At 39.6% G+C, this 23,798-nt stretch overlaps 1 protein-coding gene across 1 annotated transcript in view; it reads right to left on the bottom strand.

Moving 5' to 3' along the window:
* GPC5 (glypican 5) overlaps window positions 1-23,798 on the bottom strand; it is a 545,513-nt gene that overhangs the window by 373,660 nt on the left and 148,055 nt on the right. The window contains exon 3 of the mRNA XM_037913674.2: window positions 20,958-21,652. Within this exon, the coding sequence (XP_037769602.2) occupies window positions 20,958-21,652 (695 nt within the window). The remainder of the gene's footprint in view (window positions 1-20,957; window positions 21,653-23,798) is intronic.

Here is a 23,798-nt window from a genome sequence, read left to right as displayed (position 1 = left end):
TTCTTTGTTCTGCACACTCGAGTAGTTGTTTCCTTTTCTCCAGTATTTCCTTATATGAAGGAGTCTTAAAAGTAGGTTCTAGAATTCTAGTAGGATATATTTTTACAGGATTTCATGTATGAATATTTTCTTTAGTTTTACAGTAATTTCCTAGATTTCATTTCCATAAGGCTCATGAGACCCAACTGTACTGCTTGATAAAGGTACTGTAACTGTGAACTGAAAACTTCTGTACACTAAAAGCACATATTCAACATCACAAGTTCGCTATGAGCAGTGATATTGCTGTGATGTGGTCTCACATTTTGCTTATCTTTTAATCACCTTTAATTTCCGTCATTGAATAAAATAAAATAAAATAAAATAAAATAGTCTATTAAATATGAATTTCCTAACAAGGTTAATTTGTGTCTTCTGCTCTTTAATTAAAAAATCTTCAGTGTTTCTCATTCATTTTGTTACTTTCTATAGTTTTGTCTGGTTGGGACTCTTATTGGTATGCTGAAACCTCAGCTACTCTCAGAGCAGAAAAATGGTTTCATGTTCTGAATCTTCTATTCCCAAATGGGGGAGGAGAGGGATTTATGTTTTCTTATAGCTTAAAAGTGAAGGGAAATCCTGATGTACTAAGCCAAGTTTCCCTCCTGCCAGAATATAGCACTGCCAATTCAAACTGTTCAAAGGCTGTTCCTGTGAAGCCTGCCAACTCTCCCATTCAGAGGCTGCTTCAATATATGCTAAGGGTTTCATTTATGTTCAGTGTATCATCAATGAGGTTCTACTCTAAAAAGTAATTATATAAAAACACCTTTCTTATTCCACAGATCCTCTCCTCGTGTATATTTAGACAGTCATATCTTCTCACTGCAGTTGCTAACATACACTTCACTTCTGCCCTGTTAGCTCTGCACATTGAATACAGCTATGAGGGAGTGAGCTCATTCTATGTTTTCTTGTTCATCATCAATAGAATTGTTTATTAAATTCCAAATACAGAGCCAGTCAGGTACATGTGTGCAAACCTAGTGAAATGCAGTGGAGTTGTATGGGTCGAACTGAAAACAGCAACCTGGCTATAAAACTTTTATCACTGGTGTCACCCACTTAAAATGTGCAATCTTAGGCTATGTCTACACTTCACTTTTGTCTGTAAAACTTTTGTCAGTCAGGGATGTGAAAAAAAACACATCTGGATCGACAAAAGTTTTACCAATGAAAAGCGCCAGTGGGACAGTGCTTTGTCGGTGGGAGATGTTGAATGGTTGAAAAGTCTTGTGCTGAGCCTCTGATTAAGCACGAATTTCACTCATGGCTTTCATCCTTTGTACTGTAGGCATTGTCTTGGATAGGGTTTATTCTCTGCTTTTCATTTAATTTCCCTCTCTTCAAAATACCATAATTAGTTGTGGGTTTTTTTCTCACCTATTTCTGGGGTCTATTAATTGATCTGATCATAGGAGTTTCCAGCTGTTTTGGGAAACTTCTTGTGTGGGTGAGAGGATAACTAAGTTATCTGAATAAAGTAGGTCTAAAATAATACAGCTGCATTTCTGGGTCTGGAGACTGCTGAAGTAGAGTGGGCAGCTCATTTAATACAGATGATAAAAAAGGCAAATCTGAAGCTGCACACCTGTTGCCTATTAACAGGCATTTCAGCGCACATCTCTTTACCCTATAAACGACTAATAAGTCCATGAATTTCACTGGACCATATTTTTTTCAGAATTATCATAGAAACATAGAAATTTAGGGTTGGAAGGGATCTCAAGAAGTCATCTAATCTAGCACCATTCTGTGAGGCAGGACTAAGTATACCTAGACTATCCCAACAGGCATTTGTCTAACCTGTTCCTAGAACCCTTCAATGACCCTTCCAGCCTCCCTTGGAAACCTATCTGAGTTTTAACTATTCTTATAGCTAGAATTTTTTTTCCTAATAACTAACCTAAATCTCCTTTGATCCAGATTAAATTTACTACTTCTTGTCCTACTTTAAATGGGCATGGAAAACAACCCAGATTGGCGGGTAGTGATCGATCTAATGATCTGACATCTTCTGGCAAGTCACTTATGTTCTTCAAATTCTTTTTTGGCCTTCCTAATTATTTTTTTACACTTTGTTCGCCAGAGTCATACATACATGCTATGTTGTCTTCTCATGTGTGTTTCCTTGATCGGTGGAAGGAAATGGGTGCACAGCGCACATACTTCTGATCGCCCTGAGCTTGAGGAGGTTGATGTGGAGGGATATCTCTATGAATGACCAGTTACATTGTGTTGTAAGGTTTTTTAGATGCGTGCCTCATATGGATGGATCAGTAGTGAGAAGGAGAAATGGGGAAGTTTGCTAAAAGAGGATCCCTTTGCAAACATTTGCTGGGTTTTTCCACCAGTCCAGGGATATCTTGACCTTGGTGGGTCATGACAGAGGTTTGTCTAGTCTGTCTGTTTGGTCTGTAAACTGAGGTGAACCACATCTGGAGATACTGCATGCGAAGCGTAGCAAGTGGTACTACTGCTGTGCCTACTCCCATATGCCCCAAAAGTTGAAGGCAGTGTCTGGATGATACTGGGGGCTGTTTTGTACAGTCTCTATGAGAGTGGCCAAGAAGAGGAACCTGCATTGAGGTACAAGTGCTCTGGCCTATAAGAAGCTGAGGTTGGCTCCTGTGAATTGCACGGGAGTGAGGGTTGATTTCTGGGTGTTGTTCCATTCCAGTTTTGATTCCAGGCCTAGTTCCATTCCAGTTTTGATAACCCAGCAAGCCTTGTGGACCAAGCTATAAGGAAGCAATCATCCAGGGAGGGGTAGATCATGATACCATGAGAGCATAGGTGAGGCCACCACTGAGAGAACCTTGGAGAATACTCTTAGAGCCGATGATAGCCTGAAGGGGAGTACCCTGTACTGATAGTGGTCTTGTCTTAGGGTAAATTTGAGGAATCGTCTGTGGGACAATAGGATTGAGATATGAAAATAGACCTCCTGAAGGTTGAGGACCAAAAACCAAATCAGAAACGTCCCTGTTCCAGTGTTGAAATAATCGTTGCTAGAGTGACCATCTTGAATTTTAGAGCTTTGACAAACTTGTTGACAGCTCTTAGGTATTAGGGAATAGCAAGAGTAAAAACCTTTGCCTCATAGATGTTGAGGTACTGGTTCTATGGCTCCTAACAGAAGGAGGTGATCTATTTCTTGTGGTAGTAAACTCTCCTGAGAAGGGTCCCTGAAGAGGGATGGGGAAGGGTGCTGTGGATGGGGGAAGGAGCTAAAGTGGATGCAATACCCATTGCAAATAATTTCAAAGATGCATCGGTCTGATGCTATGCATTCCCAGGTGCTGTGGAACTTGGTAAGACAGTAGCCAAAAGGGTAGGATATGTTGGTCAGCTGTAGCTGTTGAGGGGAGTGGTCTGTCAACTCCTTGACCAACACGTCAAAATTGATGTTTGGAGGTGGAGGATAGTGACATGGAAGGCTGTAGGCCTGATGGTTTGTGCTTGTGGAACCTAGATTTCTTTCTCTGAGGTTCATAAAAGCGCTGAGTCTTTTATTGAGAGGTACATGATTTATGTTGGGGCTGCAAACTAAATTTTCTCTTTTGTCCATGTAGATCCCTAATGAGCAGAGAGTGGCCCTGGAATACTTCAGGGTCTATAGATATGCATCCATATTCTCTGTAAAGAACTTAGTTCCTTCAAAGGGAAGGTCTTTGACAGTCAACTGCACCTCTTTAGGGAAGCCCAAAAGGCGTAACCCCAATGCATGTCACATAACCACTGCCATGGAGGTGGACCAAGCTGCTGTGTCAGCTGCATTGAGGGCAGACTGTAGTGTTGTTTTGGCTACTAGCTGCCCTTTCTGGATGATACTCGGAACTAGTTGTGCTGTGACTCTGGGAGCTGCTCAATAAAGTTGTTAAATTTTGAATAGTTAACACAGTTATTTCGCCATTAAGCCTTGATAACTGGCAATCTGAAACTGTAGTGTGGCTGACTAATAGGCTTTCCTCCCAAAGCGTCCAACCGCTTTCAATCCCTATGATAGTGGGTGGATCTCATTTGGTGCTGGTTAAAATACCAGTATACATAAAGACATGAGTTCAATTCATTGAGGTACAGATTCATAGCAGAGATGGTGAGCTTTGTAGCTGCAAAGAGTTCCTTTAGAATTCAGTTCATAGGTCATAGTCCAATGTTCAAATCTCATATTCAGGCATACCAGCTTAACTGGGACCTCAGTCTTGCAACTCAAACTTCCCCCGTTGAAGCCTGGGCAGATCTGAGATGACAGAATCAGGACCCAAGGATCTTTTATATAATTTCATGTCTTTTGACAAGTTGAAATTCCTCAGGGAACAAAAGGTAATTAGGATGACTTTGAAGGAGGTCCACCACTAGTGCTTAGCTATACGAATTAACATAAGGCCATTTGCTTGTTCCTCCACCATTCACAGTACATTTCAAAGAGAGATGAATACAGAGATATCCCATGTTTGCAATTCATTTACATGATAGGATGTTCTTTTGACCTCTGAATTATCAGAATACACCATAGACAGGGACAGTTGACTACATTGTCCACTCTACTCATACATATGTAAATACACAAAAACATAATATTACCTCTCCACATGTCTTCTGTGGCCTATATATTTTGCAAGATATTTAACCCTTTCTAGCCATGCATCAAAACCGCTCCAGTGCCAGATGGGGCAACAATGATTGTGTACAGTACAGTGCGTACCAGCAGCATCTTCTTACTGGACTTCTGGCTCCTATCTTTGTCTGTTGGTACCGTCGACTCGGTGCCTTTGCCCATCGGGTCCTTAAGAGCATCACTCCAGATCTTTGTGAGCTGTGGGTACCATACTGGGATTGTCTTGGTGCTGACAGTACTGACAATACCAAGTATGCCAAAGATCTTTTATGGCTAGCTCGGGGTTTGCTCTGGGGATGCAACACTCTTTTTTTATTTTGAAGACTTACAAGAGGCGTCCGTGGCTGATTTTTTTTTTGACCCACAGTTCTTGAATGTTGAGGGCTGTGGGGAAGACTCACACCTGCCAGATGACTCTCGGCAAGGATCCAGGGTGGGTTGGAGCGCTGCCTCCATGAAGATGATCTTCTGTCTCAGCTCCCTGTCCTTTTGAGACCTGTGTTTACATTGTTGGCAGAGACCACACTTTTGGAGGATGTGGCGTTTCCCAAGGCAGCATATGCAACAAGAGTGCTTGTCTGAGAGGGCAGCATATGCAACGAGAGTGCTTGTCTGCCACAGGGATGGCCTCTTTGCAGGAGAAGCACTTCTTGAAGCCCAGTGAGCTGGGCATATCCCGCTGGGCGAAAGCGTCCCTGACAAAAAAGGGGGAAAAATAGTCTTTTTGTTGTTGTTGTTCCTGCTAAGAGAAAATAAAGAAAAAAACTACAACTAAGGCTGAGGAGACTAACTAACTACTGGAAATGCTAAAGAAACTAACAATTACAAACAGACTGCTAATGGCTCCATCTCTAGTCAGGCGAAGTTTAGAAGGAACTGAGGGAGGTTAGCCTGCATGCGCTGGCTAAAATTGTGGCAGAGTATGAGAAGAGACAGTGCATGTGTGGGCCTAATGGACACTGCTACCAAAGTTCTCTGGTCAGCAGCCCAGGAAAGCAAGAGCACTTACAGTGGAGCACCCATAGGGACACTACTCGAAGAACAAGCCTTATAAATCAATTTTCCTATCACTTTTTACTGTCAGTATTATTGACTTACTCAGCAATTTTGGATGCGGCTGCATTGATCCCTAGATTTTTATTTGTATTATATTTCTTTGGAGTTGAAAGTTGTCTACTATATCATTTGTAGTAATTCAGCTTCTGTAAGTGCTTTCTAACAATGCAATGTTTCAAGAAAGAATCCTCCAATATTGGTATCCCTTTATCCATCTGTAACAATGAACATAAGAATGGCCATACTGGGTCAGACCAAAGGTCTATCTAGCCCAATATCCTGTCTTCCAACAGTGGGTAATGGCAGGTGCTTCAGAGGGAACGAGCAGAACAGGCAATTATCGAGTGATCCATCCCCTGTTGTCCACCCCGAGCTTCTGCCAGTCAGAGGCTAGGGGCACCCAAACCATGAGGTTGCATCCCTGATCACCTGGGCTAATAACTATTAATGGACCTATCCTCCCTGAAATTATGTAGTTCTTCTTTGAACCCCATTATAGTTTTGGTCTTCACAACATTCCCTGGCAACTAATTCTACAGATTGACTGTGTGTTGCATGAAGAAGCATTTCCTCATGTTTCTTTGAAACCTGCTGCCTATTAATTTCATTGAGTGACCTGGGTTCTTGTGTTGTGTGAAGGAGTATATAACACATCCTTATTCACTTTCTCCACAACAGCCAAAATGTTATAGACCTCTGTCATATCCCCTCTTAATCATCTCTTTTCCAAGATGAAAAGTCCAAGTCTTTTTAATCTCTCCTCATGTGGAAGCTGTTCCATATCCTTAATCATTTTTGTTGCCCTTCTTTGTACCTTTTCCAATTCCAGTATATCTTTTTTGAGATGGGGTGACTGAATCTGCTCACAGTATTCAAAGTGTGGGCAGAACCATGGATTTAATAGTTCCAAACATTCTGTTCGCTTTTGGGACTGCCACTTCACATTGTGCAGATGTTTTCAGAGAATGATCCACAGTAACTCCAAGATCTTTCCTGAGTGGTAACAGCTTATTTAGACCCCACTAGTTTGTTTGTATAGTTGGGATTATGTTTTCCATTGTGCATTACTTTGCATTTATTAACACTGAATTTTATCTGCCATTTTGTTACTCAGACACAGTTTTGTGAGATCCTTTTGGAACTCTTCAGTCTGCTTTGGACTTAACTATCTTGAGTAATTTTGTATCATCTGCAAATTTTGCCACTTCACTGTTTACCCTTTTTCCAAATTATTTATGAATATGTTGGATAGGACTGGTCCCAGTACAGACCCCTGGGCTACACAACTATTTACCTCTCTCCATTCTGAAAACTGACCATTTAGTCCTACTCTTTGTTTTCTATCTTTTAACCATTGACTGATCCAGGAGAAGACCTTCCCTCTTATCCCATGACTACTTACTTTGCTTAAGAGCCTTTGGTGAGGGATGTTGCCAAAGGTTTTCTGAAAGTCTAAGTACACTATATCCACTGGATCACCCTTGTCCATGTTTGCTGATGCCCTCAAAGAATTGTAATAGATTGGTGGGGCATGATTTACCTTTACAAAAGCCATGTTGACTCCTCCCCGTCAAATCGTGTGCATCTATGTGTCTGATAATTCTGTTCTTTACTACAGTCTGTTACTGAAGTTAGGCTTAGCAGCCTGTCATTGTCAAGATCGCCTCTGGAGCCTCTTGTACAAATTGGTGACTAGAGGATAGCTAACGTGACATCTGGTACAGATACTGATTTAAATTATAGTTACATATCACAGTTAGTAATTCTGCAGTTTCATGTTTGAGTTTCCACAAAAGTTTGGTCCCTGACTTTTTGTTATACAAACATGCACCATGAAGTGTATGTATTATATATATTATACACATACCACTTTTGTCCATAAACTGTGTACTTTCTGCAGGAATGTCCGTCCATACCTGCTGAACTTTACATGCATTGTGTCTGTATACTTTGTTCCCCTCTTTGTGGCTTCTGACTCACTTTCTTCATCACATGCTGATTTTGTGTAACATTCTTGCCAGCTGCATCCATGACATATCTTGTAACAAATATTTGCTTATGCTGATTGATCAGTTTTGTATGTTGTCTAGCAAATTTTCAGGATGTGCTCCAGAGTCAACAGGTTCCCATTAAAAGTTTTCTCTTATCCAAATGATAGTATAACCTACTGCTATTTATCCTTATTCAACAATTCCCATAAAGTTCTATAGTTGAAAGAATGACTTTTATTCCTTAGATCAGTTACAAACGTTTTTTGTTGACAAGTAGTTTTTGCATTCTCACTTTGAAAGCCTCAATCATAAGTTTTTCTTTTTTTCCTCTGGCTTCAAAAACTTCCATAGGCTTCAAAATTCTCTGAGGCTAGCTGAAAAGAGTTTATACACTTATAGTACTTTTATGCCTGTGATGATAAGAAATAAAGCTTCTGATCACCTGGCTGCTTAATGACTTACTGCTTTCATGTAGAACATGAAACATTTAAAACACTCACTCCCTCTTACAGATTGCCTGTGAACTTCATCACTGGTGGTTGTGATAGCTGTTCCAGTCTCTGTGGTACTGTCTTCTCCTTGGATTTTTCCACTGATCTCTTTTTAAGCCCCCATGCTGCTCAAGTAATATGAGCCTCTTTACAGTGCCAAATTTTTTTTCTCTCTCTCTCTCTCTGTGTTTGGGTGTTTCTATTAAAAGATTTAATCTCTCCAGAAAGTACAGGAATTTCTCAGACCACTACTAAGAACACACACTAGCTGTAACCAGTCTTTTTACCCACAGCAGAATGCTGTGCCTCCACCAACAGCCTCAATTCATGGTGGGGGTTGGGGCAGGATTAAGAGACAGCATCCCTCCTTGGAGAATCTGGATTGATGGTCCCAACACCGTACACCAGGCCAACAAACAGTTTTACATATCAAGGTCTTGTGATCCTATTGTTCTGGCTCACTAAACAGTGTGTAGGCAAAAAGAGATTCACATGTTTGATCTCACCTTTAAGGATACTTTTCCCATAAATGATCTGCAATAACCAGATACAAATAGGAGTCTTGCATTAGCGTCTCATTTCAAGGATTGTATAATGCCACATTGAGCCACAATATAGCAAACTGGTAATGTCATATCAGCCTTCATTTTGTTTGCCTGGCTCGTTGTCGTTTTGTTTCATGGTCCTAGTAGTATTCAAATGGACCACACATTTGGGCCTTAATACTATCAAAACAGAGGGTTTACCTTTTTCCAAGCTACTTTCGCTTTATCAAAAGCTTAATTAACAATGAAAGAAAGACATATCATTTGGAAATTGTGTATTTAAGGTTCTCTTTTTTAAAGTAATGTGTGAAAAATATTTGTCCAATATTCTTTGAATATATCACAGATCAAAAATTGGAGCCCTGGTAAGAACAAAAGCTGCACAGATTAAGAGAATGAATCCTTTGATAACATAATTTAAGAGGCTCGATTTCTTCTGAATATACTAGGGAAAGATCCTCAATTATTGTAAATGACTAATAATTTTTGAAACAATAAATTATCTGATAATATCTTAAATCTTATGCTTGGTCATATTTAAAAGTTTGGTTTATTATCATATATTGCCTATAATTATTCTTATAATAAAGCTTCCTCTAGCACATACATTCCGTGCTAAGGGTCTACTTAAACTTCATTGGTGTGCAGATTCTGCTAAGAATGACATCTTAAATGTGAGAGTTGTGATTCTCTTCCCCTACCCCTATTAATTTAGTCTCCTTTCAGCAATGTACTTACATACTTGCCTAACTTTAAACGTGTCAGAGGAATTTGTACGACACAACCCTCTCACAAGGTTCCACTGCTATATTCCCATTTATATTTTTTTTTAAAAAAATCAGAGACAAAAGGGAGATGGGGGATGAACTGCTTTGAAATTTATAATTCTTGACAGTCCAGAGATTCCAATAAAATACTACAGTTTTGACTGAACCTTTTTGTGTATGTCTACCATCGTTAATTTGTTTAGTGCACACAAACTCTACAATATCCATGAAAAACAATGGGTATTCTTAATAAAATAAGGCATCTTTCCAGGTGTCAATTTCAAGTGCTTTTGAATGTAGCTTGGAGCAAGCCAAATTCAGCCATTCATTTTAACTCCTATCCCTCTGCTTCTATATTCTGTTTCCCCAGTGTTACAAAATGGAAAGGTTATTCCATTCTGTCAAAAGCTTTTTCTCCAGAGAATAATTTGAGTTATCACCACCAGAAAGTACTCCACTTAGGAAGGAACAATCAGTTGCACACATACAAAATGGGAAATGACTGCCTAGGAACAGGCAATTTTTTTGTGGAAAGGGATCTGGGGGTCCTAGTGGACCATAAGCTAAATATGAGTCAACAGTGTAATACTATTGCAAAAAAAGCAAACATCATTCTGAGATGTCTTAGCAGGAGTGTTGTAAGCAAGACATTCTCATGTTCTTTCACTCTACTCCACGCTGATTAGGCCTCAAATGGAGTATTGTGTCCAGTTCTGGGTGTCACATTCCAGGAAAGATGTGGAAAAATTGGAGAAAGTGCAGAGAAGAGCAACAAAAATGATTAAAGGTCTAGAAAACATCACCTGTGAGGGAAGATTGAAAAAACTGGGTTTGTTTGGAATGGAAAAGAGAAGACTGAGAGGGGACTGTTATCAAATACATAAAAGGTTGTTACAAGGAGAAGGGAGAAAAATTGTTCTTCTTAACCTCTGAGGATAGCACAAGAAGCAATGGGCTTAAATTGAAGCAAGGGCAGTTTAGGTTGAACATTAGGAAAAAACTTCCTAACAGTCAGGGTGGTTAAACACTGGAATAAATTGCCTAGGGAGGTTGTGGAATCTCCATCACTGGAGATTTTTAAGAGCAGGTTAGACAAACACCTGTCAGGGATGGTCTAGATAATATTTAGTCCTGCCATGAGTGCAGGACTGGACTAGATGACCTCTTGAGGTCCCTTCCAGTCCTATGATTCTATAAAAGAGTGGAGAATATTTAAAATGAAATAGATTAACAGATTGTGATTTCTGAAAGAGCCATTTTTGACTTTGCTGACTCATTTTGTTCATTGGCTGTAATCCTCATTCAAACCATCGAGTAGTTTAACTACCTACCTTCACTCTTTTTCTGATTTGATCAATTGCTGCCATATTTGTGGCACTGCACCAAACCCATTGCAGGAGGAAGTCAAACCATACAGTTAAGGAAAAAGGGAACTATTTACAAAGGAAAAGGCCCCACTTGACTCTTACTAGGTAAAATACTCAGCCTGGTTCCAAAACAAGGTCACTCTTCCCAAGTGCACCATTAGAATCTGCGGAGAACCTAGCTTGGATTCTATAGAAAGAGCTGGTACAAAAGCATCCTCCTTGATGCCCCTTGATATCAGTGAAATTGCTTGCTCGACACTGAATCTCAGCAATGATCCATTTCTTCTACTGACCTTCTACTCTGAGTATTTCACTATACACGATGAGAGGGTAGATATTATAGACATACATGTGGGAATACAATTTTGAATTTTCCCCCATAGAAAAAAATATTTTATAGTGAACTATTTGGTTTCTTTGGTTATTTATCAGGCCATTTGCTAACAAACCACTGAATCTGCCACTAACTTCTCCTGCTATTTAAGTGATTATCTTGTGTAGAATCATAGAATATCAGGGTTGGAAGGGACCTCAGGAGGTCATGTAGTCCAACCCCCTGCTCAATCCTCAATTAATCATCCCAGCCAGGGCTTTGTCAAGCCTGACCTTGAAAATCTCTAAGGAAGGAGATTCCACCACCTCCCTAGGTAATGCATTCCAGTGCTTCACCATCTTCCTAGTGAAAAAGTTTTTCCTAATATCCAACCTAAACCTCCCCCACTGCAACTGGAGACCATTACTCCTTGTTCTGTCATCTGCTACCACTGAGAACAGTCTAGAGCCATCCTCTTTGGAACCCCCTTTCAGGTAGTTGAAAGCAGCTATCAAATCCCCCCTCATTCTTCTCTTCTGCAGACTAAACAATCCCAGTTCCCTCAGCCTCTCCTCATAAGTCATGTGCTCCAGACCCTTAATCATTTTTCTTGCCCTCCACTGGACTCTTTCCAATTTTTCCACATCCTTCTTGTAGTGTGGGGCCCAAAACTGGACACAGAAGAGTCCTCACCAATGTCGAATAGAGGGGAATGATCACGTCCCTCAATCTGCTGGCAATGCCCCTACTTATACATCCCAAAATGTCATTAGCCTTCTTGGCAACAAGGGCACACTGTTGACTCATATCCAGCTTCTCATCCACTGTAACACCTAGGTCCTTTTCTGCAAAACTGCTGCCTAGCCACCTGGTCGCTAGTCTGTAGCAGTGCATGGGATTCTTGCGTCCTAAGTGCAGGACTCTGCACTTGTCCTTGTTGAACCGCATCCGATTTCTTTTGGCCCAATCCTCTAATTTGTCTAGGTCCCTCTGTGTCCTATCCCTACCCACCAGTGTATCTACCACTTCTCCCAGTTTAGTGTATAATATTATGGTAGAATCTCCTTCCTTGGAAGTTTTTAAGGTCAGGCTTGACAAAGCCCTGGCTGGGATGATTTGATTGGGGATTGGTCCTGCTTTGAGCGGGGGATTGGACTGGATGACCTCCTGGGGTCCCTTCCAACCCTGATATTCTATGATTCTATGATTCTATGTGTACTTTCTGGGTGCCAAGGAATTATGGCCATTTTGTAGGCTGTGGGAGACAAAAAAATGACTTAAGCCAAGATTTTCCAGAAATAACTAATCATTTTGGATTACTCCATTTCTTAGTGCTCAGTTTCAGGTACTTTAAAGGGGCCTGATTTCCAGAGGAGGGTGTGCAATACTTTGACAAATAAGATCCCTTTAAGGTGTCTCAGGTTGGGCATCTAAAATCAGTAATCTGTTAAAAACCATACATACAATCAGATACATATGGATCTACAAAGCCTAATGCTAATATTGGCCGTTTCTTGACATTCAAATCTGCTCCTTCCCAGGAGCGGAGGCTCCAATTCCATCCCACCTTGCTGGCATAAATACCATTTGGACTCATAAAAATGAGTTCTTCCCACCTTTCTCAGAGCATCTTTCCAACTCCTGAACCTGTTGATAAATGATCTCCTGAGTTGGCTGGGTCAGTGCATTTCTACTATAATTGGCCTTCTGGGGTGTGCATGGCCTATAAGGCTGTACAAATTTAGGCTAAAAAGGACCTGATAAAAATATCTTTATAAAACAGACAAGTGACAGAGGGAACCAAGACTGCTAATCTTCCATTATAACCTAACTGCATGTGACCATGCTATACTCTTTGTGGCTAATCAATGAAATATTAAATTTTATGTGCAATGTGTTACGGCAATCCAAACTATGTGTTTAATAGCTAGTCATTTTGGGTAATAATAATCAATAAAGAAATAAAATTCTTATATTGCCCATTAACTCATTCTTTCTGCTAACATTTAATGGCACAAGGAAGCTTTTTAATATCAATGACAGTAAAAACAAATCTTCACATAAATTGTAAATCCACAGATGGAGACTATTTAAGAGAACTTAAATCTTCTTGCAGCTCTAAGCAAATATTTTATTGGTTAGAACTCTTGCTGCTGTTAAGATGCTTAAGAATTTCTCAGAAAATATGGATGGGATTTTCAAAAGAATTCAGTGTTGGACTAACCATAATACCATTGAAGTCAAAGTCAAAGGGAGTTGGAAGAGATTTAGACCAAAGTTGACTGTTTTTGAAAATCCCACCTCATATTACTATACAGTAACTCCTCGCTTAACGCTATAGTTATGTTCCTGAAAAATGCAACTTTAAGCGAAAAGATGTTAAGCAAATCCAGTTCCCCCATAAGAATTAATGTAAATAGGGGGGGTTAGGTTCCAGGGAAATTTTTTTCACCAGACAAAAGACTATATTATATATACATACAGTATAAGTTTTAAACAAACAATTTAATACTGTACACAGCAATGATGATTGTGAAGTGTGGTTGAGGTGATGAAGTCAGAAGGTGGAATATTTTCCAGGGAATGCCTTACTGCTAAATGATGAACTAGCACTTGGTTGAGCCCTCAAAGGTTAACACATTGTTGTTAATGTAGCCTCACACTCTACAAGGCAGCACAAATGGAGGGAGGGGAGACAGCATGGCAGACAGAGACAGAGACATACACCCTGTGTGTGTGAGAGAGATGTGCATTGCCTCTTTAAGTACGCTGACTCCACTCTAAGGACATTACCTTTTTAAGTAGATGAGCAAGTTGAGACAGCAGCTGCTGCCAGCAAGCTCCCTCCGTCCTGTGCCCTGTCGTGTCCCCCCACTTCTCTGTGGAGATGGGGTAAGTGGGGGGGCAGGAGTAGAGGGGAGGGGGACACCCTGACATTAGCACCCCTCTTTTCTGCCCCCCCCTGCACAGCAAGCAGGAGGCTCGGGGAGTAGCTCCAAGGCAGAGGGTGCCCCTCTTCGCATCTTCTGACCCCGCTCTGCTTCTGGCCATCCTGTCCTACCCCACTCCTGCCAGCTCCTGCTCCTAACCCCTCTCCTGGTGCACTGCATCATTTCTTACCCCTTTGCATTTGACTCAGGTTTTTCACTCCTTCCCCTCCATGCTACCTGGGTGCCAGCAGGGTGAATTTAAAGAGACATTCTTCCTGCTCTCTGTTTTGGTATGCAGTGGCACAGTGGACCTGGGCAGCTAGTAGTAGCAATCAAAGGGAGAATGCTAGTCAGCCCCTGCACCTCTGGGCTGGGGCATGTTCAGTCACTGTGTGAGGATGTTGCATGTGCAGTCTGGTTATGTATAGGAGCTGTGGGGGACACAGAATGCTCAGTGCAGATGGAATCTTCAACATATATAGCTGCCAAACTCTAGCAAGCCTCTGAGCATGCGCAAACTGAGATTTTTAAAAAGTTTATAACCTGGCCAAGCTAGGGTAAATTTTCACAGGGACACATCCCTGTCACCAAAGCAATCCTCCTGACAAATTTCAAGCCATTGGTCCAAAGCATGGAGGCACTAGAGCTTCACAACAAAATGGTTTGAGAGGTGAGAAAAAACATTTTCCCCTAAGCTCGTTCTTGGAAATGGCTGAACTGTTTTAGATGACCTTTCAAAAATAACAGGTTTAGTGAGCTGTAGCTCACGAAAGCTTATGCTCAAATAAATTGGTTAGTCTCTAAGGTGCCACAAGTACTCCTTTTCTTTTTTCAAAAATAAGTTAGCCAGAGGTAGACACCCAACATGGAAAATTTCAGCCCATCCAATTGCAATTTGGCAAAATTGTAAGCAACTGAAAATGGGGTCTTATGATGGAGAACCTTAACAGTAGGCATTGCAACATGTACCACATATAATATGTTAGCGTCTGAATATACATTCATATATGTATATAAACCACATCTGAATACTAGAGAAACAATGTACATTTATATATACACATATGCGTGTACACACGCACGTGCGCACACACACACATATATATTTATTATTATACTCAGAGCACATATTGGAATCTATATTATGATTTGTGTATAGCATATCCATATAATAAAACTTTTCCAAATTTCGCCCTTCAGTATTGTTTTTCTCCTTACTTCTTAAAAGCACAGTTACTGCTAAAGAGACTCTGTTCTAACTCTGCAGAGATTGCTTTGAGAGCATGAGACAGTCATTATTCGCTGACTCACAATCATTTATTCTGAATTTGTTAGAACCACTGATGCATGAACTGCTTATCAAAGTTTGATAAACAGCTCATGAGTCACTCTGAAAATTAATATTAATGAGCCAATTTCCAAAGGATTCAGGACCCCTTCTCTGTAAAACCCAATGAATTATTTTACGAGTAGAAACATTTATTGCCTATCTGAATTAACTATTTCTATTCAAAAATTGACTGGACCATTTAACCCACAGACATAAACCACATTTACAAAAACTGAACTAATTTACTAGACCATTATATCTCAAAGAGTCATAGTCTATTGTGTTAAAGACCAAAAAAACCCAGACTATAACCTTGAGAGACTATTTGTGCCAGGTTATTGTCACTGATCTGCATTACAGTCTAGACCTGATCCAAAGCTCAATGAAGTGAATGGAAAGACTCCCACTGATTTTTAGGTTTTGGAACTGGTCCTATCTGAGAAGGCCTTAATACAGCAGCAGTACTGTCAATATCAGGCATTCAAAAACTAGACTGTGGAACCAAAAAAAAAAAAAAAAAAATTTTAAAATATAAAAATTGATTGAATTTTATAGGTCTTATTTTTTTGAGCCTTTAAGTTTACACTCCAATTACATGTGCAAGCTTTTCTTCGCAACACTGAGGGCTAGAATCTTAGGGCAGGTCTAAGCTTGAAAACATTGCATCGGCGCAGCTGCACCACTGTAGCGCTTAAGTGAAGACATTCCTACACTGAGAAAGCTTCTCCTGTCAGCTTAGTTAATCCACCTCTGCAAGAGGCGGTAGCAATGTCAACAGGAACTCTCCTGCTGACCTAGCATTGTCTACACCGGGGGTTAGTTCGGTAAAGGTATGTCACTCGTTGGGGAGGGTGGATTTTTCAACCCCCTGAGCAACGTAGTTATACACATATAAGTCTGTACTATAGACCTGGCCTAACTTTTATTTATTTATTTTACATGAAAGCTGATATTCTTGTATACTCATTTGTGTCCAAGAGCTGGGGCTTTCACAAGAATACTAAATACAGTGAGACATGTAATAAAAGTGTAAGAGTGGGCAATACTACAATAGATAGTAATGACTCCTTTTTAGAGTTGCTAGGCACTATTGGGTGATAAAAAGAGTCACCAGGAAAACATAAGAAAATTTGATGGTAATTGTGTTTACCATAAGGGGACCATGCCAACACACTGTACTAGGAAACTTATGTCAGAACTGACATCTAAATAAGAAAATTCATCTGTGATTATCTGAAAATGTCCTTTATACAAGTAATAAGTGCCACAGATCCATTACAATGCGTACTTCAAAGTGCTTGGAGTTTGGGGGTAAAACCAATTCTATCAGTCACTGGCAACAGAGGCACGTCCCACCTGCTGAAGTTCTCTCCAACTGAGACAAGTTCCACAGTGAGATTAATTCAATCGTACTTTCCTAAATTACAGATTCTGTTAAAATAATACCTTGAGAAAAAAAAAGCATGTCCTAGTGCTGAGCATTCATTCCCCATAATGAAAGAAACTCAAATATTTGGATGTGCATATCCATCTCTATTCTTGATTACATATTTATCTTCAATGTGGGCCAGATCTCTGGAGCTTATTAGTTGAACTAAGGACATTTTCAATTAAGCACAGATACCTTATCCTATTCTTCACTGTGCTCAGGCACACAGATTTATTTTAATGGGATTTTCACAGCAGTGGGAAGGAGAACATCTAAATATGGACATCCACAATATTATTGTTGTGCTGGAGGGTATTTGTGGCTGCTCACAAGTGTGTCTTTGATCCCTTTGGCAACCACTGACTGCACTGAAGCCAATGTGCATCCTAATCAATTTTCATTCAGGCTAAATGGAAGAAGCAATTAAGTCCCTTTATGGAGTAAGATAGCTGATACAACAGAAGCCACTGCCCGAGGCATTGGATCAGCTTGGAAAGCCTGAGCAAGAACTAACTCAGAGAGAATAAGGAGAATGAAGAATCTAGGGCGTTGATTGGTGGAGCTGTGTGTGTCTGTATGTGTCAGAAATAGAAAGCAAACAGAAAAGCCAACAGAAAGCCAGATAAGCAATGTGAGTGTGGCCCCAGAAGGAAGTCAACAAAGAGTTTCATTTACACAAAGGACTGACTGGAAAGGCAGGCTTGGAAATTGTGAGCAAGGAAACTGCCTCCTGTTGTTTGTTCCTACTGTGTTCAGAGAAACAGGACTTTGTGTATAACAAACAGGATGGCACCAAATAAATACCTGATTCAATTAATTTCTTCTCCTTAAGAAAACAACTTATCAATAACTATTGGCTAACAGCTCAAGTCAACGGACAATATTATGCACTCTATATCATTCTTCTTGTGGGCACTTAGCAGTGGGAAAGACTTCTGCTAATAAAAAAGGCACTGGCTAAAGATTGGATAACCAATATGTAGAATTTGGTGAATGTATATATCGATGACCAGGTGGCCACCTAGCAGATCTCAGTGCATTACTTCTCTGCCTTGAGACTGTCATTGCTCCTAAGGACTGGAGTTTGATGTTTAATAGAATGAAGACTACACCTTTAATTTATTTTGGGAGTGAATGCTATGGCAGTTTTGAGGACTACTTGTCTGACTTAATCAGTAAAATGAAAATGAAAAATTCATCTGACAGGAGACAGTAGCTATAAGGAAGTCTTCTGTAATGGATAGGAAAAATAATGACACCTCCTGCAGTGGTTCAATCTGGGTAATATTGTAAGGAGAAGAATGAGATTTCAAGGTTGTGTTCTATGAGCTTGTCAGGCTAGAGTAAAGGTTGTTGCTCTAAAAAAACATTTCATGCTGGAATTTATTTAAAACTTCCTTTTATTTTATATATAATATTGCAGAGTCTTGATTATTTTGCTTGAACTCTTGTGCATACACATTAAGGCTCTCATGGAGGAATTGAAGGCTGTGTTTAACTTGTTTAATATGGCAGTTATTCTGCTGGCTGGTGTAAAGTTCATAGTGTATTTGTTCATTTCTTCTTAAGGTCCATGAGAAAGGTAATAACTTCCTCTAAGTATCCATTTTCAACCAGTCTGGTGCTGGATGGAAAGCTGACTTTTTGCAATTGCAGACCTATTCTGAGAGACAGACACACCGAAAGTTTCAACGGTAGATTAGAGCCAGAGACTATTCAGCCAGAGTGGCATCAGTATTGCTATCACTCTCACCTTCCTATATTTTGTATGGTCATGGGGAGCAGGGGAAAAGGTGGGCAGGGACCAAATTAATTTAGGTAAGTGAGGCTATGTCTGGGTAACGGTGATGATTGAAGTTGGGAGGAGTGGGGGAGCTATCAACCACAAGAAAAATAGAGGAATTGTCTTTGCGATAGTAAAATGAGAGTGTGAAGATAAACCTCTTTGAGGAATCTATTCAGATAGAGCTCTGCTCTGTCTGTTCCCAATTCACTGAGGCTAGAGATAGAATTGTATGGCTAAGATCTGAAGTAGGTGATGGATGATTTCATTTATGTCCTATAACTTCCATGGGCTGTTTGAGATTAGAAATGGGACAAAGTTGTTCCCACAGCTCAATGGAGAACCCCCTCTCGATGATGTCCAATGACTCATTTTGACCAAAGATGTTGAGAGCCATTTGTTTCCAAAATGAAGGAGCCTGACTCCAGTCAGGGGGTCTAACTTCAGAGAGAGCCGGATGGGAATCATGAAGATAGCTCTAGCATAACTGTAGGAGCCACTGACCTCATCTCAGAAATCTACATGTGTTCTAGCTACCACTTTCAAAGTAATATTTCCTCCAGTTGTACTTCAGGGACTAATTCAACTGGCCATATTATCTGTGTTCCTTCTATAGTGCCTGGTGGGGCCAGGTTTGTAAGTCAGTGCTTCCAAGGACTCTGAATAGCCTCAACTTCCCATAAAGTTTCCCTTTGTAGTACTAATATACCTACAGTGACATCTGGGAATGACAGCCCAATAGTTAGGGCACAGCAACCTGCAGTCAATGACAACAGCCCACTATATTTCCCTCTTTAGATGTGCCAGAAAAGCCCCTTGCCTCTATTCCATGCAAGTGAACAGGAGAATCAGGCACTAGTCTATTAGATAAGGCTCTGTTGTGGGCAGAAGCCAGTTCAGCAGCAGGTAACCAAGTGAGAGGGAGTTTGTGATAGTCCTAGCATTATTACTGGCACCTGAGGTGACACCACACCATACCACAGTCACATCCAAACACAAATTGCTCTGCACACCCTCTAAAAATAAACATCTTTCTATTCTAGGTTCTTATGCTACCCACATCACCATAATAGTTGACCAGAGTATGATGGCAGCACCCATGAAAGTTATAGGTGAAAGTGTACTTACACAACATACTATGGAATAAGTAAAACAGAGTAAGAGTTAACATTTGTTGGCATAGATATGCCTCATAAATTTGCAGCTACATTAGCTTTAACTAATGCCCTGGTATTAAAAAAACTCTTCACTTTTCATGTGTTTACAGCTAAGTTAGCTTCTCATGCAAGTTACTCTTCCCCTGAAATGTCCTCACTCCATTGATGATAACAAAAAATATTCAAATAAATCTACCTGTGGCCATAGGTGTTGAAGACAAACCATTGGCATCTAGAGGGAAGGGATGTTTATTACTTGTCATCTTTATAGTTAGATATATACTAGACATGAGATCTTATATTTCTAGTTCATGAAAATAAGGGGCTTCAATTATGGCATAAAGTCCATGAGATTTCCAAACCTGTTACAATGTATGTGATAGAGTAATAAACATCTCACCAGTCCAGCAATTCATTTAATATTATGAATCAAATCTGGCACTCATTTGCCTAACCCCTAGCATTTTTTACAAAAGCAGAAAGTCTCTGGAATTAGCTTTCACCAAGAAATTTAGTTTTTGCTTATTAGTATTTTAAAACACCAAACTTAATTACCCTTCCCAGAACTCACTCTTACTCAGCAGAACTCAGGATTTTCTTGTTTATTCAACAGTTGTAGAATTCTCAGTAAAGGCCATTCAGTGACTACACTGAAAAGTATAACAATTAAATGTTCAAAATGACAAAAAGCTAGAAGTAAAATAGAGTTTTCTACTGATTTGTGTAAAGAAATTCTCACACAACTGATTTTAAAAAATCAGCTTGTGGTTTCATGGGTGTGAAACATTTTTCATTATCACTTCAACTGTTTAGATGTTTCTGGTAAACATTAAAAGTTCATTCCACAACTGGAAAACTAGCTTTTCACCCTGAAAAAAAAATCTGCAAATGCTAAAATATGGTGACTCCTCACTCTGCTATAGTTGTGAATATAGTATTTGAGAAAATAGCAAGTCATGTGAATAACTAAAGAAAAAACTGACAATTTTGTACAACTGTTTTGCTGTATGATGCCCTTTTTGGACACAAACGTATTAATTAGTATAACAATCATCAAATATCCATCAGTTTTCTAAGTTAGTTTCCATGTGCTGTGTTTCCAATAAGCATGGAAGTTAGAAAATAGATAGGTGCTTACCTGTTCAATTACTTTTGGTCCATTGATCCTAGCTTGTGTCAGAGCATCATTAACAAGTGAGTGAAAGTTCAGAAGTACATGCTCAATGTCATATGTCCCATGCATTGCACTGGATAACTCTTCCAATGACTGAATATATCTCCGCCAGTGATGGTCAATTTCTGCCATGTTAGCCAAGCAGCCTCTAATTACATTCAGGCAGTACCCCATACATGGCTTACTTAAAGGCATTCCTTGGCAGTGGGGGCAATATTGCATTCGTAGTAAGACTCTGCTACAGTCTTTAGAGAACTGCAAATGATCTGTTGTATTGATCACTTCAATCCCTAAATTGAGGGCCTGTAAGAAAGTACGACTGGATAACAATGATCTCCCCATTTGTCCCATGGCTATTTTTGGAACATTACCAAAAGGACTGATATCTCGTTGTGACATTCGAATGCATTCTGAATATTCCAGTGAAATGTCAGTCAGACCAGGATTAATCAGATGATTATAGACTAGTGGGAACAGGGTGTCAAAAAATCTGTTCACCAGTTCTTCTGTACTAATATCTATGCCAAATACAAAGAGTCCCACATCCGTAAAAAACTCTTGAACGGCTGTAGCAGCCTCAACAGCCATGTTTCTGTATGTGTTGCAGAAAAGCGTGCTTGTGTAATTCTCAGCCTCTGTGATAAGCATTTCAAAGGTTTCTGTAATAAAAAAAGAGGTGAATATTTTAGAGTAAAAAAGGATTACACATTTCAGCAAAAGCTTAAGAATCTAACAAGTATTATATTACTTTAATTTGTGTTTCACTTATATCATAGATATCTTTGTATTGCAACAATTAATGGCTAGAATTTAAGAAGATACATTCTAAACACATATAAACCTTCTTTTTTTAGTGTGTTGACAGTACCTAGCGCATTGTGGATCCTACTAAAATATACAATAACCAACTTTTCTGATATAATGTATTTTACAAACAAATGCAAAGGGCAAATGAATGGTAACTAACTTCAAGAATAAATCAGACACCAACAGTAACTGTCTCGATACATTAGATCACCCACTCCATTAATTCAATAGACCTTTCACAATTTGTAATGTAAGTGAAATATTATCACTCATTCCACTTCAAATCATGAAATAAAGTCTCTAACATTTAGAATGGAGTGTTAAAGATGGCAATGAACACTTGAAACAGCTCTTCTGTTTTATTCATTAATATGTAACTTTTACAGAGCAAACAGATGTGGCTTCTTTTTGAAAGAGAGCAGGTGCATCACATACGTCTGAAGCATACTTTGAAACTGTGCTGATAAATCCAACAATAGCAACGGTCAATGAGAATTGAGAGCACTCAGAACTTTGCAGAATCTGGCTCAATGCTAGCAAAAAGATGATTGCTATGGCAACAAATGCTAATGTTGTGCATGTTATGCCTTACTGATGTATAAGTACCCAGGATAAAATGAGTTAAAATACCCATGCAGTACCTAATTCTGAAAGTAGCTAAGAAGATCATGTAGGTTAAAGTATTTCCCTGTGAATGGGAAGTCAAACCCTTTCTGAGGTTTAGTGGGTTCACAAAAGGAGGGTTAATGCGCACACCACCTTTCAAAACACTTGAACCTAGGTGAGGAGCCTTGGACTAGGAGTTTCCCAGGTGAAAAGCCCATGGGCTGTGACTGGAAGAGAGTGCAGTGTGTTTAAGCAGTTAGATGCTAAGAATTGCTTCCTGGTGATAGGGCAGTGATGCCTTAAGATTTCTGCAAGAGAACAGTGTGTGTACAGTTTGTAACCACCTCCGTTCGATGGAACAGAAGTCGTATACATTTTGTAAATAAGCAAATTACACTAAATACCCTAACTCTACATCACTGATTTCTACTTTGTTAACACAGAGTTAAAGTTGCACAGACATGTACCTTAACTCTCTTTCCTGATTTTCAAAGTTTCAAGTTTTGCTGAACTTGATGTTTGGAAGGACACAAGATACCACTGGACAATCTTAACTCCTTCTTAATGAGAAGGTTTGGGTTTTTTTTCTTTTTTGTTGGTCAGTGAATGTAGCTTGTGATAAATTTGGAACAGCAAAAAATGCCCTCATACCACAAAACTCAGTTAGTGAATTCTCTCTTTATGAGCTATTTTTTGCAACTTGTTCAGACTACAGTGGCATAATTGCTCACTGTCTTGAGCTGCTTTGCAAGATTTACACTGACTGCCTAGAAACTGGCAGATTAACTTTAAACTGATATGCTTGCTTTCAAAAGCCCTTTACAGTTGGCTTTCCAAATTCTGGGGCCTTCTACTTAAGCCTTTTAATGACGGATTTCTGTATTCACACACTACCCAGTTCTTAGAATTTTGCCACTATATCTGACATTGGCAGGCAATCAAGGTTTTTACTGCAGTGGGACCTATAACACGTAATTTCCTTCCCCCAAAATCCACCTCATTTTTATCCCACTTTAAAAAACATCTTAAAGTTTTATTTCTCCCCACAGGTGTTTAGAATAGCCACTCTTGACTTTTTATTTATCACATTCCTGTTCAATCACTGTCTTCACATTTCTAAAATTTGATCCACTCATTTTTTTAAACTATTTATAACTTAAGAGGGTGACAGTTTAGAATGTTTTATTATATTGCATTTGTAATTATTCTGCAGTACAGCACCCTCAGCATTTTGGGAAAAGGGTGGTATATAAATAAAGTTATTACGCAGGCATCACTAACGGCACAGTACATAATTTCTGAAACTGATGACTCCAAGTCATCACACCGAATAACTGTCCCTGTGGGAGGCTTCAAGCTGTCAACTGCCCAGGGTCTATCTTTCCCTGTACC

This window comes from Chelonia mydas, chromosome 1 (assembly GCF_015237465.2).
Source record: "Chelonia mydas isolate rCheMyd1 chromosome 1, rCheMyd1.pri.v2, whole genome shotgun sequence".
Lineage (NCBI taxonomy): Eukaryota > Metazoa > Chordata > Testudines > Cheloniidae > Chelonia > Chelonia mydas.
Note: the sequence above shows the minus strand (reverse complement) of the source record. Positions and strands in the feature narration are given on the sequence as shown.